The sequence below is a fragment of the Colletotrichum lupini genome, chromosome 1 (assembly GCF_023278565.1).
Source record: "Colletotrichum lupini chromosome 1, complete sequence".
NCBI lineage: Eukaryota > Fungi > Ascomycota > Sordariomycetes > Glomerellales > Glomerellaceae > Colletotrichum > Colletotrichum lupini.
This window is the reverse complement of record NC_064672.1, coordinates 346,078-362,454: the sequence shown is the minus strand read 5'-3', so window position 1 is coordinate 362,454 and position 16,377 is coordinate 346,078. Positions and strand designations below refer to the sequence as shown.

Sequence of the window (16,377 nt, the reverse complement as noted above, 5' to 3'; positions counted from 1 at the left end):
TGAGGGGCAAGATCCGGTCGATCATACATCAATGAACCGCTGCGTCGTCTCTTCTGGAGTATTGACGCTTTGCTGCATAGGTTCTAGTGAAGAAGTTTACATCAACCTAGATCACTTGGAAGGACATGCATAGATGGAGGAAACTTCCACTGTGAGAAGGCTGAGCTTGAGTTCATCAACGCATTCTAAATTTAGCTGCCCGAGACCGAAGAAGAAGGTTGCCCAAAAAGTAGAGGACTTTGCCCGTGATCGCCACATCGTTGGCTCAATGAACGTTCTTGGAGGTCGCATCTAGTTGCACGGAGATGAGGGTAAGGTGAACAACCTGTTGGAGTTGCGAGTCGCACAGCGAGCATGGCAAACATCAGCCACCCGAGCTTGCTGGTTTCCGTCCGAATTTCAATCTCATGTACCCCCTGCCGCTCAGATTGTCACCTCGGATCTCGGGAGTACTACATGCATGGATTTCAAAGGAAGCATCCGGACGATCATACGCGCAGAGGCCTCTTGACATAAGTCTTCCCATAGATCGGGTAGGCACAATGAAAAGAACTGCCCAAAGAACAGAGACTTGACGATGTGTAACTATACTTTGCAATTACGGTATTGGCTGGGATTGCTGCACCGGACACTAATGTCACGAGGCCAGTCAGCCAGGGCTGCCAGCACGGCATGAACGCGCTTCCGATTCAAGGTCGGGAGATATGAGAATGGAAACTGTTGGTATACACGTAGGCAGGTCAGACCTTTTGGTCGCGACTAGGTTAATAGGTTAGTATAGGTCTATTGCGTGTGTATAGGAGGGGAAGATCGTGGGCAGAGCCCGCGGTCCCTTAGTAGGTATAGGTAGGTAGAAGGGTCCGTCTACACGGGCCCAGACTACTTACTTACTACCCCTACCTAACTACCTAATAAGGCCCCTTTTTTACTTCGTAATTTAATATTAATAATCTTTTACTTTTATAATAGAAAAGGCTAGAATAGGGGCTAGGTCCCCCGCTAGTAAGAACTAATAATAAAATCTATAGTTAATCCCCTATTTAGAAGTACTTAAAGCCGTATATTAAAATTTTAATATAGCTTTTATTATAATTATTTATATAAAAATTTTAGTATCCTCTCTTCTTAATTACTTCTTAATCTTTCAATATATATAATTTATATACTTAAACTCCTTAAAAATCGTCGAATTTAGTATAATTAAAAAAGAGCTTTTTATTAGTTTAATTACGCCCTATATATATATATATTTTTTTTAAACCGAAGCTTAAGAGGTATATACGTTCGCTAAACGACTTATTACTTATAATATATTACTATTTTAATTACGTATTACTTATTTTTTTATTTTAATTATAATAATTCTTTTACTAACGAATCGTTCGAGGGACTTATTTAGTATGCTTTTTATAAACCCGTTAGCTAGGTTATCGTTATTATTAATCTAACGGATTTCGTAAAGCTTGCGGCGTTTATATAATTACCTAAGTATTATAATATTTATTATAAAGCGCTTTTTTTTTATAATACTTAGCTTAACGAGGTATTTATATAATAAGTATAAATTTATATAGACTATAGTAGGGATTTTTAGAACGTTAAGTTATTTAGTAATAAGGTTTAGGGTAGTTAAGATAATATAAATAACGTTAATACTTATAACTATTCCGTAGATTTCTAATATTAATACGCTCTAGGTAATCCTTTTACTTTTTATAAAGCTATAATAAATAATATTATTATTAATTATAAAGCTCTCGTTAGTCTATTTTTTATTTATAAAGATAATAATATAACCTAGTTATAAAGTATAATTAGCGTTATTTATAAATAACCTATTTATAAAAATAAAGAGTTTAGCTATAGTTAGATCTAATAATACGAATATAAGCCCTCGGTCTAAGTAATTTATTTACTATTTAATATAATAGTTTAGTATAGCGTAATTAGTAAATAATAAATCTATTTAGTATTAAGTAGTAAATAACGTATTAAAAACTACTTCTAATTAGTAAATTAATATAATATAAGTACTTTAAGCTCGTTACTTAACGAATTATTATTTAGTATTTAATACCGAGGGGTTAACTTACTTAAGTTTTTTCCTTTAGTTCTTTTATCTAAGTATTATATTAATACTTTTTAATAAAATAATCCCGCTATTAAAAATAAGCGGCTCGTTAGTTAATAATTATTATTTTAGTTTAGCTAATAGTTTAGCGCGCTTAAGCTCGGTTTTTTCTTTTTAACTAAAAGTCTTATTTAATAATTTAATAGTATTATTAATCTATATATTAATAATACTAAATAATCCGCTTTTTCCTATTGAAATTAATAAATATAAATCGAACGTAAATATTATTATTTAGAGCATTTTTAAATAATACTTATTATATATTACTTATTAATAAGTATTAGATTTTACAAAACTATATAGTAGTTATATAACGTATAAAATAGTACCCTTAGGGTATAAATAACGGATCGGAGCTAGTAATTAAGTAAAAACCTTATAATAAAGAGGTTAGCTCGATTATATATATACTTAAGTAATATTTCGTAATTAAATAACGTAGCCTTTTTAAATTAGGGTCGGGGCTAGGGTAAGGATTAGATATTAATTAGTTCTTTAGATTATTAACGACTATATAAAGATCTCTTTCTTCCCCTTATTATTATATTTTTATATAACTAAATAAGACTTTTTAATAAAGTTAAGTCTTAGGTTCTTAATCTTATTAATAAATTAAGATTTAAATATCCTTATATCCTTATACTTAGGGCTAAGTTAAATAAATTTAATTACCCCTCTTTTTACTAATTTTAAAAGCTCTTTATTAATAGATTTTATAAAAAGTGCTCCTAGGGTAGTAATAATATCTTTATTACGGAGCTTAGTAACTAGCTTAAGATTTACCTCCTTTTTAAATATAAAATAAGTTATAGTTATAAAAATATTATTATAGCCGCGCTATATTAATATTTTTTTAATCCTCTTACTTTATAATAGAGGGTTATTATTAATTATAACGACGATTTTATTAAGGACTTTATTTATAGTAGCGCTACTATTAGTTAGCTAGTTAACTACGGGGATTAGTAAGCGGTTAATATACTTTATTATTATAGCTAGCGGCTCGGGGTCGACCTCTTCTAAGTACTAAGGTTTAATTATAATAGCCTAGAAGTTTATTAAGCTATAAAATAATTTTATTATATAAATAGTATTATTTATTAAAACGAGCTTAAATAGGCCTTTTTATCCCTTACCTTCTTACTAAACTTTAATATCTAATTATAATAATAAATTAATAATATAGGAGATATTGAGTCCGTTTTAAGTAACTAGTGCCTCGCTTATTTACTTATTAATATAAAGTCTACGGACTTTTCTTATTACTTTCTTAACTACCTCTATACGTTAAGTAATATTTAGTAACGGTAGAGATTTATTAAAAGTGCGTAAAAAAGCTCTAAAAATAAGGAGTATAAAAATAAAGCCGTTTAGGCTAACTATATCGTTAAGTACTTTAATTACGGCCTAAAGTATAGCCTCTACGCTTATTAATAAGTATTTATTTTAAATAATATCGTATACTTTTTTAAGTATTACGTAGTATTTTTTAGCCTTATTAATACTATTATAAGCTTTAATAAGTACTTTTTTAACCTTAATAAATATAAATTTAATAAAAGATTTAAACTTTGTAGTACTAAAGTTCTTATTAATATTTATAATAATCTAGTTTAGTAAACCGAGGTAAACGTCGATTTAATATAGTTAAAGAGCCTCTTATATATACTTTATAATTATATTCGCAAAGAACTTTATTATTTAGAAAGAAGTAATAGTATTAATAACGTAAAGTATTAGTTAGTTAGTGCCCTTATAATTTATTAAGTATATTACGTTAATTACGACTTTATAATTAAAATCGTAATTATTTTATAAGGTGAATTTGAATTAGTTAGGGGTAGTAGCGTTAAGTTAGTATTATTAGTAAATTTTCGTAAGCTTTTTAAGGGCTACGATTTTTATATCGTTATTAGACTATTAGAGTAGCTTTAGGAGACGAGGAACCGAAAGGTAGCTAAAGCGCTAATATAAGCGGCGTAATTTACCCTTTATTAAGTAATTAGTAATAGCTTTTTTATTATTAAAAAGTAAAAGCTAAGGGTATCCCTATTTATAAATAATAAGTACTATAATATCTCCCTTAATTAATAAGTTATTAATATTATTAAAGTATATTCTTAGCTTATCTATGTCCCTTAGGTAGTATAAAAAAGGAGTATTAATTAGTAAGACGTAAAAAGTAATATTACTAAATGGGGTATTAACGACTATAAATTTTAATAACTTTATAGGTTTATTATTACTAAATTAAATACTTACCTTACCGGCTTTAGAGGTATTAAAAATAATTTTAAGTTATTATTATTATAATACGAGGAGTTAAGGGTAGTCCGTAGTTAAGAATTCCGTAGCGCTAGTATTAAGTATAATATTTTAAAAGTCCCCTAACAAGTACTTCCCGTTTAACGAAAAAGAGGTTACTAGTTCCGTAAGCTTACTTAACTTATTAATAAAAGTAGTACTAATAAGGCTATATTTTATTACTTAGATAGCGAGGATATTTATAAGGGTTCTATTATTAATAATAGTTATAAAGTATATTATTAAGATCTAGACTTCGTTCTCGTAGTTATTCTTATAGTTAAAATCGAGGTTATTAAAGTATTAGATTATAGTATTATTATTATTATCGTTATTAATAAGGGCGGTTCCCTTATAAAAAATAAAGAATTATAAGTATAAGCTCAGTATAAATCTTTTATTTCTTTTCTTATTATTTTTATACTTTTTATATACTTAACGTTGCTCTTTTTCTAAGTACTTAGTTAATTAATAGCCGGTTTTATAATAAATAAAATACTTTTTATTAATAATACCGCGGCCGTATTAATTCCGCTTATTAAATTAGGTCTCTTTATTAAAGCTACTATAAGTACGGTTAGTTTAATAAGTAATAAGGACCTCTTTATTATAAGTATTATTTTAGAAATATTACTATTACTTATTACGGTTACGCTCTCTTTTTATAGTATTAATCGAAGTACTAAGTTAGTAATAAATATTAATAAATATAAGTACTGGGTTAAGTATAATAAGTTTATATTCTAATATACTACTTACGTAATAGAGGAGTTAGTTACTTATATTAAAAATAGATCTCTAAGTAGCTAGTACTTCGTAAAGGATTATAATATAGTTAATTAGTACTTATAAAATCTATTAGTTCGACTTATTTAGGTTTTTACGAACTATAAAGTATTAATAGAGGTTATAGAGCTTAGCGAGGTAGTTTTAATAGCTCGTAAGCGGCTCGAAATATTCTTAGGTCCTTTAGTATATTATATTAAAACTAACCGGGTTAGAGGCACTACTAAGTTAGTTAAAGTGAAAGGTTAATACCCTTTTTTTAAATATATTTAGGAAAGTATTAGAATAGTATCGTCCGCTAATTCCTACTTATTAATATAATACTTTAAAGATTTAAAGCTTCTTACTAAAAATATCGTACTTTTTATTATTATACTTATTTTTATTATTATAGAGCTTAGCGAGGTTAATTAATTAATAAGTATTAAGTATAATATCGTTTTTAGTTTTTATATTAAAGTATAGTATTTAATAGGGTAGATTTTGTTATTAGGTAATAATAACTTTATTCTTTAGTTCTTTTTTTTTTTTTTTTTAAAAAAGTAGTAAGTTAGTTAGTTAATAGCGAGGTTAAGGTCGGAATCTTAATTATTAAAATTAAGTAAGTTAGGGTTATACGGATTTTCTTATTATTTCTCTAGCTTACTAAATAAAATCGTTAGTATTTATTAGCTATAAGAATAGTAAATAAAAGAAATAAAAATCGTAATATAATATATTAAAATATTTAATATAACTATAATAGGCTATGATCTCCTTAGAAATCTAAGTAAAAAAGTATTAAGTATTAAGGGCGCTAATAATCTTTTTTACTATTTAATTATAATTTCTAATCGTTAAATTAATACTATTATTTATAAAAAAGTCTCTTAGCTTTTTAAAAATTATACTTTTTATTCTTAAGAAGTCCCCTATCTCTTAGCTTTAAAAGTCGGTTTTAAAGTCCTTTTATAGCTCCTCGCCCGTTAGGCCGTCTTAATAATAATATCTTCTTATATAAAAAATAAAAATATTAAGCTTTTTATTATTTATAAGAGCGGGTATAATATTAAATAAGCCTTATTAAGTTAAGTTAACGTAGTCTTATTAACGAATTAGAATTAGGTATAGTTCTATAATTTAAGAGTATAAGTAAGCTAGAGGTAATATTAACTAATTATTAGACCCTTTTTATTTATTATTAAGGCTAGCGGTTATTATAATATATTTATAAAATAAGTTATATAGTAGAAGATTACTATAGGATATAATTATTATATTATAATTATAATATAACGTTAGTTAGGTTAAAAGAAATAATAGGTCGGTTATAGTAATCGTTTTAATAATAATAAGCGGGCTATTATTATTAATTAGAAAATTCTACTCTTTTAACAAGGTATATAAATAAAAGGTTACTAAGGTTAATAAAAGGTTATAAAAAGGGAAGAAAGGTCTTTTATAACCGTACTTTTAATAATAAATAGAGGATTCCGTTAGCTACTAATTAGTAATTCTTTTTAATACTTTTTATATTTTATTTTATTAGTTTAGTCTCGGAGCTTTTATTAAGTTAAAAAGAAGTGGATTTGTTAATAATATAAAATAGATCCCTATTACTATTATTATTAAGATCTTTTTTTTTCCTTAATATCTTAGAATACTTTGCTATTAATAAGAGATTTATTATTAACGTATTTATAATTCTAAAAGTCTTACTATTACTAAGTACTAGTATATTAGCGATTATTAAATTAATTTCTTAGTAATTAATCTCTTCTTATTTATTACTAATTTAAAATAGCGCTTAGCTATAATATATTTAAAATAGATTTTTTTATAAGTAGTTTAATTAGAGGGAAGTTAGTAATAGTAATAAGGCTAGCGGAGATAATATTAATAATAAAGGTAAGGTTAATAATAATAATAAAGTAGTTAATCCTTTTATAATAATAGTTTTAATAAAAGAGATCGTATATAATAGAGCGCGCTCTTAATAACCTATAACTAATTAATTAATCGTTAACTAGCGGTAATAAAAGAGAGCTAAGGTAGTATAGACTAGACTACTTATTATTAATTAAATAAATAGAACTAAGTTAATAAGTTAGAATAGCTAACAAGGTAAGTCGAGGCTATTTTTTCTATAGTTATATCCTTATTAACCTATAGTAAAAATATATATATAATTTAATTACTAATTAGTATTAGTATATACGTAAATAGGTTAGACCTTTTAGTTACGACTAGGTTAATAAGTTAATATAGGTCTATTGCGTGTATATAGGAGGGGAAGATCGTGGGCAGAGCCCGCGGTCCCTTAGTGGGTATAGGTAGGTGGAAGGGTCCGTCTGCACGGGCCCAGACTGCCTACCTACCACCCCTACCTAACTACCTAATAGGGCCCCTTTTCTGCCTCGTAATCCAACAGAAACACTGTTCGACACACTTCAGACCATTTATGGAACCTTGGGTGTTTTTGGGTTCGAGAACTTGCCAATTTCCAGCAGCTTGAATTTGGAGGGTATATCCAGCACCCTTGTTTACGATTAGCACGGCTGATGTAACATTTAGCAGACTTAACTTCACGTTGACTAGGTATTTCGCAGAAAGAGGAACTACGAATGATTGTGCGATGCCATCATGTTCGGTATTGGTGATATCGCATTATGCGCACTCAATTTCTGCCGAGCCCTACTGATAGACAGGAACATGGCCAAGGCGTCTGGCCACTCTTTTGACGGCCTACCTTACCCAAAGAGCACTTTAGGTAGGTCAAAATACACATCTGCATCTATCAATTTTGCCTAAAGTCAAACATTTAGACATATCAGCGATGCCAAGAGGCCCTCAAAGATCATATTGTAGTCAATCAAATCCTTTTCTCCATCACCTGGTTGAGGTGCATTGTGCAACTACCCGATCAACCTCTAGATCTTAGGTGGCATTCAAAAAGCACAGGTAATGATTCATACAAGAAGCGCATGGACCTGGATGCTACAAGCCGGACGATCACACATGGCATGTTACGACGACACAGACCATTGCGGAAGAGTTTTGCCGGCCGGAATTGCAATAGAGAGTTCTCTCAAAGAGCCTCAAAAATAGCCGCGGGAAAGTTAATCCAGCAGTTCCGGATATTAGGTATTCCGAAATGTCCAATGTTGGCACAGCACCCATCGCGTTCGGGACTCCAGCCACATTCCATTTGGAGCGAGAATCTTTAGCCGTCATAGAGAGAAAAAGTTTGAGCAAATCGCATAGTGTGACACGCGAAAGGTCGGAATTTCAAGCGAGAGAACCCGGCGATGGACCGGACTTCCTCGGCCTTGAAACCCCACATCAACGGTGCCTGGGCTGAGCTACATTCGGAACTCTCCCACCGGAAGGAAGATTGCAGTCGGTTTAAGGTCTCAACAAGCATCCCATGCCAAAGAACTTCGGAAAAGATCCAGGAACTCAGCGAAAAAGCGTTCGGGGTCCTCGCAACTCGTATAGACACTTTTTGGCCTCCGGTGGTTAGAAAACTTGTCTGCCGTCGGAGGTTTTCCAATTCGGCCATCCCGAGCGGACAGATGTCCGGATTGGTAATCCGGCATTTGACGAATACTCAATTAGGCTCAGAGATTTCCAAACTGGACATCTTGGGAGGAGATAATTGCCAAATTAAGCTGCTTTTCGGCAACTCGTCGAACGCCCACCGCTCCCTGCTACTCAAGATGATTGAAGCCTATGTCCTGCCTTTGTGGATGTCGATCTTGGGGGCTACATGAGTTTCGTCCCATCTCCAAGCGTCTCGATACCAGATGGCACTTTTTAACCGCATCGCGGGCAGATGCGACAGTCTCAAGTTTTCCGCCGGCAGGGCTGGAGAAACTCAGCTTTGACGAACGGTGCGCTCGTTCGCTGCACCTCCTAGGAGCTGGTTATGCTTGTTCTGATTCTCGCACGTTCGGGCCGTACGCCGTAACTCGACAACGGCGCCCTGCTTTACGATTCGCCCACGCCCTTCGCCCACGCCCGCAACACAGACCTCGCATCTCCATCCGTAGATACGAAAATACTCCTTCAGCCTTTCAGAGACGTTCCGATCCCCTGGTCTGAGCTCAATTGACTTTGCTGGCACTCCCGAGCCAAGACCGAACTTCACTGAAGTATGCTCATGGCTAGCATGGCTGGCGGGTAGAACAATCTAACAGAATCTACGAGGCATTTGGTAGGCCTCGTTCGGGCTCGCCCGCCAAGCCCCTGGCGCCGTTCATCATCGGTCTCTCCATCGTACGAATATTTGCTTTTTTTCGTCTTTCTGGCCTTGAACCCCTGGCTACTCTATTACGCGACGAGATCCTACATATTCTATGCTCGGCATCATCCAGATGATCGCCCTGATGCCATTGTCCGATGCAAGCCAGACATGGGTTCCTCGTCTGACCAGCCAGCCTCCACAGTCATTTTCAAGCTGCATACACACTACCGCCGGGGCACCAGATGTATATGGTACATACGACTTGACCTAGACCAAAAGTCCTCACGGCAATATGTAGGCACAAGGTGGCACCTCTTGCAACGGCAATGAACAGGCATCACAGCCGGAATGCTTTAGCGACATGCAGAGATAAGCATATGCAAGTTGGTAAGCTATCCATCAGCTAACCCCAGACGGTGCAGACGGGCGCCAGACTGTTGGCTCACTCCCCTAGTGATCCCGCAACGGGCGGGCTCGCCTCGCCTCCAGGCCGCACCGTACTAAGGATTTCACAACGCACCCTACGGTGGGAGTGGCTGGAGAACAGAAATTTCTTTAATGGTGGACAGCTCGCTGAAGGCGGCATCTGCACGAGAACTGGGCAATGATCGGATCAGGTAGTAGGCGACCGTCAGACGGCAGGATGATCACCTATATTGGCGGAGGAGTGGCGGAAAGCTCCAGATTGGGGTTGTCCAGCCCCGATCCTGACCTCCCTCGTTCCATATGAGGACAATACCCAACTGCCCTTACCCTTCATACGGCTATATTCACCGCAACTATACCGTCCTCCATCATCGTTATTCCCGACGCCTTGCTTCTCTTTCCCGTCTCGCATCAGCGGTCGCTCAGACACCTCAAGACTGATGTGCCATTCATACTATGTAACCCCTCACCTCCCCTATCCCCCGCTCGCCCACTTTCCCATTTACCCCAACTGGCAGTTAGACTGGTGCTGGATACCGCCGCCGGATCGTCATGGGTGTGTGCGGATCGAGACGACTGGGGTGCCTGGGGAAGTTGGTAGGGCCTTGCCGGGACTGCGATTCCGAGGCTTGAAACATTACGCTAGAAGCAGGGCCGATTCCCAACGGGCCTTACGGCGCGACGGCAAACTCTGCCCTTGGCTCCATAGTGGTCCTTTCGAAAAGACAGGCCGCTTCTCTAAGATGGTCATTGACATGTATGTAATAGATGGGAGGGGCAAGACGTTACTTGGCACAGTCCAAACATCAGCAGATGGTGACATGAAGCTTTCAGGGGAACAACCCCAGAGCCGTGGGAAAAGACCTGTTCATTTCGGTGGCATTCATGGCGCCGATCCAGTTGCGAGCATGCATCGCACGGGACATCTGTCAACCCTCATCTGCCTACCTAGCTAGTTCGACCCAGACTCTGCGGCCTTGGCCACCGAAAGGCCGGGTTCTTTTGATATTTGCGTCTTATTTCTTTCAACACCCCCCGCTCTCCTCCCCCGCGCGCGGGCGGTTTGCCTGCCGCAGGCCCCAACCACCTTGATGTTGACGCCCATCTCGCCAATGTCGGGGTCTGGACCCGATGCCGCGAAAGACTTTCCGCGATTATGCGTTACACTGTGAACATGAGAGTCGGTGGCTTCGGCCGGGACACGATACTTCCCGTCCCTGGTCTGTCGCTTAGATGCACCTTTGCCGCGCATGGCATTTGACGCTTACCCTGCACGCCGGTTAATCACTTCCGCTAGGTGATACGAAAGGACGTGTTCACTGTGGCCATGGGTTCACCTTGTGCAATAGCCCCGGTCAGTTATGGTGTTGACCTCATCTGACACCCATAGTTCAAGTCTGATATTGATATCAAATTAGCCACTAGCTATGGATAGACCTGGCTTCTAGACTTTCTTGCCGTGTTAGTGGCCCAAGCCCGAGGTATGGGCTCCGGCCCGCCGATGGTCAAAGCCAACCTTTCGGCCTGCAATGCTAGCTTGACGGTTGGTTGACAGGAAACCGTTATGAGAATTGCACGTGCAATGGGACGCCAAGGTCGCCCTTTTTGGGAGGCTCAGCCTCTGGAGTAGGGATCGTCTTCCCGTCGTCCGGATTGCCCAGCCGTGGCGTTGGGAATCAACAGGCCCAGAGGTTGTCAAACCGGACCTTTTGATTGCAAGAGAGTCTTTCGAGGTGATTCGCATGGACAAGGATACGTTCGGCACTGTGCCGAAGGCTCACAAGGATGAAGTTGATGTTTGGAATACATACGCCGTGAAATATGGTGGCAAAAGTGTTGGCAGCAATGATCATTGCCCAGGCAATCCTGGCATATTGGTTTCGAAGGAGTACGCATCAACTTGCGAATAGCTTCACGTTCCCCTTGCTGCCGAGGCGATCTCACAAAGTTCCACGACAAGTACCTTTAGAATGAGAACATGTCAAACTCAATTGTGTCAGACCATGGCTTTTACGTATAGTCACAATAGTCATAAGGTAATAAGACTGGTTATAGATGCTGGTTTTGTTGCCCATTCGAATAGCTAGTAGTCGTTTCAGGACTGCTAATATATGTAGCTATGAAGATTACCTCCCAAAGTGAAATAAATCCCGAGCATGCAACACCCCTGTGACCGTTATAGGTACTCAAAGCAAGTAATAATTTGGGCTTTCAAGTATGAGCAGAGACGCTCTGGGGGTTGTGGAAAATATCCTTGGGATCCCAGTGTGTCTTGATATCTTCCAGAGCAGCAAGACTGGACCCCCAATATGACTTCTGAGCATCCCTAAGATCCGTGTCCACAAACCCTGGGTAGGTACCAGTGGCCTCAGGAAGAGCGTTCATCAGCTTCCTGTGAAAATTTTCAAGAATGGTGCGGATCGTCTTCGAAGCATCCGGGGCGTATGATTGATAGAACATGACCTTGTCTCTGTGAGCATAGGATGTGCTGCCAACGGGAACCTCTGCAACAGCACCACCAGCAGCCTGGAACTTGATAGACCAGTTGTCTTCCATGAGCTCAGCTGGCAGACTGTCAAGAATACGGGCAATCTCTATCCTGGAAAGGACGTCACTGCTGCTCAAGCCCAAACTCTTCGAGTAAAGCTTGTTCGGGATGGAAGCCGTATGGAGAGCTTCTTCGGCAGCGAGGTGAGCAAGAGAATTCTCCCAGGTCTCTTGACGAGTTGTGATAGGGACATCAGCGATTTGAATGCGGCTGAGAATACCACTCTGCTCAAGCTCTGCCTCTGAGCCGACCCAGGTAGAAGAAATGCGAGCACCCGACGGACTGAAGATCATTTCTGTACTGAAGCGGTTGTCGAGGGCAGGGTCCGTGGCAACAGATTTCCAGGTATGCAGGACATTGGCAGCCTCCGCTGGGTGGCTATACGAATGACTTTGGCTGAGGTGAACAATATTTGATGGCGCCGGATGAGTACTCATGACGAATTCGGTGACGATACCAAATCCTGCACCAGCTCCTCTCACAGCCTGGAGAAATATATCAGTAATTGGAGCATGTAGCATCAATGTTGGGAGGAACTTACGAAGAACAAGTCCGAGTTCTCCTCGGAGCTCGCGCGTACAACTGTCGAGTTTGCCGTGACAACCTCGACTTCAACTACATGATCCAGGGTTGTACCCCACATACGGGTCATTGGGCCAATCCCGCCCTGAACACAATTTGTCAATGTTCGTCTGGGAGAGCTTGATCTGCTTGAATTACTTACAACGGTAGCGTGGCCTCCGATGCCGACGCCGGGGCACATTCCATGAGGAATCACTCGCTGGGAAGTGCCCAGGTGCTTATCGATTTGGCCTAGTCTCGTACCGCCACCAACTATGATGTTGTTTGAGCTGGAATCTTGCGTATATTGGAAGTGTTCCATATCTACTGATACGGCATCGTCTTCGCCTCCAAGGCCTTGCAACGCAGTTAGCAATCGGTGTACTTTGTTTTCTCAGCGCCCAGCAATAGACAAGGCATGGGAATAGCGAACCATAGTTGCTGCCATTGAAGTTAGTAACAGAATCCTTGATCTCTGTGTTAATGGTCAAACTCACCCCCAACCGTGACTTCCTGCCGTCGCCTGGACTTTAACTCCATGCTTCGCTGCGCATCTTACAACGTTGGCAACCTCTTGGGCGTCTTTGGGTCTGACGATCGCCGCGGGCGTGACTGTGCGACCGAGATTGAAAGGGGCCATCCACGAAGCTTCTCCCGCATTCTTTTGGCTAGGAAACTGGACGCAATCTGACCTTCCTGCACAGACGTCGTTCAGGCACGACTCGATCGAAGGGGTGGGCTTGTGGACAGGCCCAGGAGCAAAGTAGGTCTGCGCCGTCAGGCCTGCCAGTACTGTAGCAGCACCAATGGACCAAGAGTTCCACTGCACTCCTTTGGTAACCTTGGCTAACCTAGAGGGTTGAGTTTCATATGAAGTGGACATGATGAGATGTGCTAGAAAAAGCTCTGACTTTTGCAGTAGGTTAAAGATATGTGAGGTGGTTCTGGTGAGACCGTTGAATTGGGACGACGATGGCTGCTTCTTATAAGTCCAGCACGAGTAAAATACCCGATAGCATAGGATAGTTTCTTGACCGCTCCCTGAACTACTCACCTACTAGAAGGCATGTGATTGTGGTGATGGACAACTCCTTCGGACGGTGGACGTTTGACGGACCCGGCCCCGTATCGCCGATCGGTCTCAGCCCGGGTGTTCAGAATCCGTGGATCGGCGAACTGTGATAACGCAGCTGGCTTCCCCTTGGCCGAATAAAACTATTACCGCGCGTAACGCGGTACCCAATTGCAGGGATTCATGCAACGAGCCTGGAACTGGGCATATGTTTCGGGATGAGCCCCATCAGGAACGCTCAACTTATAACCCTTTACAGGTTGGTGATGTCTTGGATCGTTCAGCTCCGCCAGCCTATTGAGACATCAGCCCCAATGCATTCTCCATATGCTAGCGCATCTGTTCTCATAACTTTGTTGAAAGCAGGATATCACGCATAGATGCTGTCGATCGAACCGTGTCCCTGGCCTCTTAGATCTCTAGGTGATTGTTCCGAGTTAGGCGTGTCTCGCTCCTGGGTCTCTTGTCTTACACTCTCAAACCCTCCGAATACCCGTCAGTCGGCCGCTATCTAACACATAATACATCGCGATTCCCTCAACAAATTCCGAGACACAATGCACAAATAAGTACGTCATGTCCTAAATAGAAGACGCCATTCTAACCAGGTGAGGCTCTCACATGCCGCGACAGAGCGCCTTCATGACATCAACTTCAGTAGCTATTCACATGAAATGGACAGCTAGAGATTAGAATGGCAGAACAGTCAGTCAACACTAACACAAGGACGTTCGCGCTTCACTGAGACGTGGGTGCCTGACTTGGCTTTTCGCCCTTGTGCCTTGGAAAACCCATTTTTGGCCGACCTTTGTAACGTCTCAAGCCTGAGAATGGTACATTTCACTCCTGTGGATATTATGTTGCATATCAACTACGCCAATGCAAGTTCTGCCGACCATTCATCCCACTGTAAGGACCTCATATGTGGCCTCAAGACGGGTCAACGAAGCGCGATGCTGGGTTTTGATGATTTCAGCTTCCTGTATGCTAGTAGTGGCTTGTTCGAAGTAGCTAATATCAGAAGCATTGTGAGAATACATGTGTACTTCATAATGCTTGAGGAGATCATTGAAGACTTCAACATCTGAGTAGGTGGGTTCAACAGCACCATCTGGATATCTTAGTGCGGACTAATTTGGGTACATCACGGTCCATCGCGGATGAACTTGCCAGGCTCTAGATCTCCACCGCTGCTCATTTTCTCGCTAGCCATCTCTCTCTCTCTACCCCCTGCCAACCTCCACAGCTTCACGCCAGTATCCCAACAAGATAGCTTTCACGATGGCCTATCCTATCATAGCACCTTGACCCCAAACAAACGCTACCAGTCTAAAGAAGCTGTGGTCCAATGCAATCTTACTTCATCTTGGTTGCCTTCAAGGGATCCAGCGAGCTGGTGAAGTCGGCGGCCTTGGTGGCCATATCAGTGGGAAAGCTCAAATGCTCGTGAATCCACTTCCACTGCCCCTCTGTGTTCTTCCGCGCGATTCCCGTCCTTCTAAAAGCTGTGTCAAATGGCACACCGCCAGCTGTTCCCCAGGTATGCTGTATCATGGTGGAGTAGGCATACTCTTTGGACAGAGCCGTGATTTCAATGTCCTTGAACTCCATGTTGCCGTCATTCCAATACGGAAAGATGGAGTCAAAGTGCTCTTTGAAGCTGCCACGGATGGTGTTGCCAAACATGTCGTAGCTGAGCATGTCATCAAAATCATAGAATCGCCGAGCGCCCACCATTCCATTGTGGTAGTCTTCGCGCGACTCCTTGTTCCAGTAGTGCAACCAGCCACGGTAAAGCTGGTCCATAACTTCTTGCTCTTCTATCGCTAATTCTTCTTTGTGATACTTTAGTGTAAAGGTCAGCCTAGGCCTTGTCTTTAGAATTACAATGATATGGTATCACTAACTTTGCTGGCTGGCATGTGGAGAAAGTCAATCTGCTTCCGAATGTCGGCATAATTGCTCTTTTACCAGTCAGATTCATCTGCTCGCATAGAAATTGTTGATACTGACAGCATCTTCGACAAAGCCCTTATCGTTCATGTTGAGTGTGCTTATAGAGTAATCAAGATATTGTGTCTATCCTGTGGACGGTTCAGCAATCAGTGGGAAAGGAAGTTACGGCAGAGAGCAGTGTCTCCATATTTAGACTTCGCTATGAGCCTGAAAATCGCCGCAGTTGGCTATGCGGCCCGCGCAGTCGCGGACAAATTCTAGCCATGAATTAGTCCGTCCGAACAATCATTCGCAAGTTTCGCAACCCCTTGCGAACTTGGAAAATGCCAGAGCCAATTACACAATGATGGTCGAGAGAGCAGAGG

General features: G+C 39.7%; 4 protein-coding genes across 4 annotated transcripts; 1 reads left to right on the top strand and 3 right to left on the bottom strand.

The window, feature by feature from the left end:
- Nucleotides 1-4,183: 4,183 nt before the first annotated feature.
- CLUP02_00110 (uncharacterized protein) lies at nt 4,184-4,384 on the bottom strand (the record flags this gene model as incomplete). The annotated part of the gene is made up of 1 exon (XM_049279162.1): nt 4,184-4,384. A coding segment is annotated over one exon (201 nt), but the record flags the coding sequence as incomplete, so codon positions are not given.
- Nucleotides 4,385-7,846: 3,462 nt separating this feature from the next.
- Nucleotides 7,847-11,844, top strand: CLUP02_00108 (uncharacterized protein; the record flags this gene model as incomplete). The annotated part of the gene is made up of 18 exons (XM_049279161.1): nt 7,847-7,973; nt 8,048-8,105; nt 8,182-8,285; nt 8,483-8,948; nt 9,055-9,169; nt 9,256-9,357; nt 9,424-9,481; nt 9,580-9,754; nt 9,817-9,836; nt 9,904-9,946; nt 10,029-10,168; nt 10,302-10,632; nt 10,703-10,803; nt 10,952-11,095; nt 11,173-11,229; nt 11,324-11,418; nt 11,471-11,699; nt 11,762-11,844. 18 exons carry the CDS (start codon nt 7,847-7,849, stop codon nt 11,842-11,844), a joined length of 2,448 nt encoding a protein of 815 aa, XP_049135118.1.
- A 242-nt stretch (nt 11,845-12,086) lies between these two features.
- Nucleotides 12,087-14,052, bottom strand: CLUP02_00107 (uncharacterized protein; the record flags this gene model as incomplete). The annotated part of the gene is made up of 6 exons (XM_049279160.1): nt 12,087-12,908; nt 12,965-13,090; nt 13,148-13,341; nt 13,418-13,425; nt 13,482-13,835; nt 14,039-14,052. The coding sequence occupies 6 exons, from the start codon at nt 14,050-14,052 to the stop codon at nt 12,087-12,089; spliced, it is 1,518 nt and encodes a 505-aa protein (XP_049135117.1).
- A 1,360-nt stretch (nt 14,053-15,412) lies between these two features.
- On the bottom strand, nt 15,413-16,099 carry CLUP02_00106 (uncharacterized protein; the record flags this gene model as incomplete). The annotated part of the gene is made up of 3 exons (XM_049279159.1): nt 15,413-15,901; nt 15,964-16,020; nt 16,070-16,099. The coding sequence occupies 3 exons, from the start codon at nt 16,097-16,099 to the stop codon at nt 15,413-15,415; spliced, it is 576 nt and encodes a 191-aa protein (XP_049135116.1).
- Between the last annotated feature and the right edge of the window lie 278 nt (nt 16,100-16,377).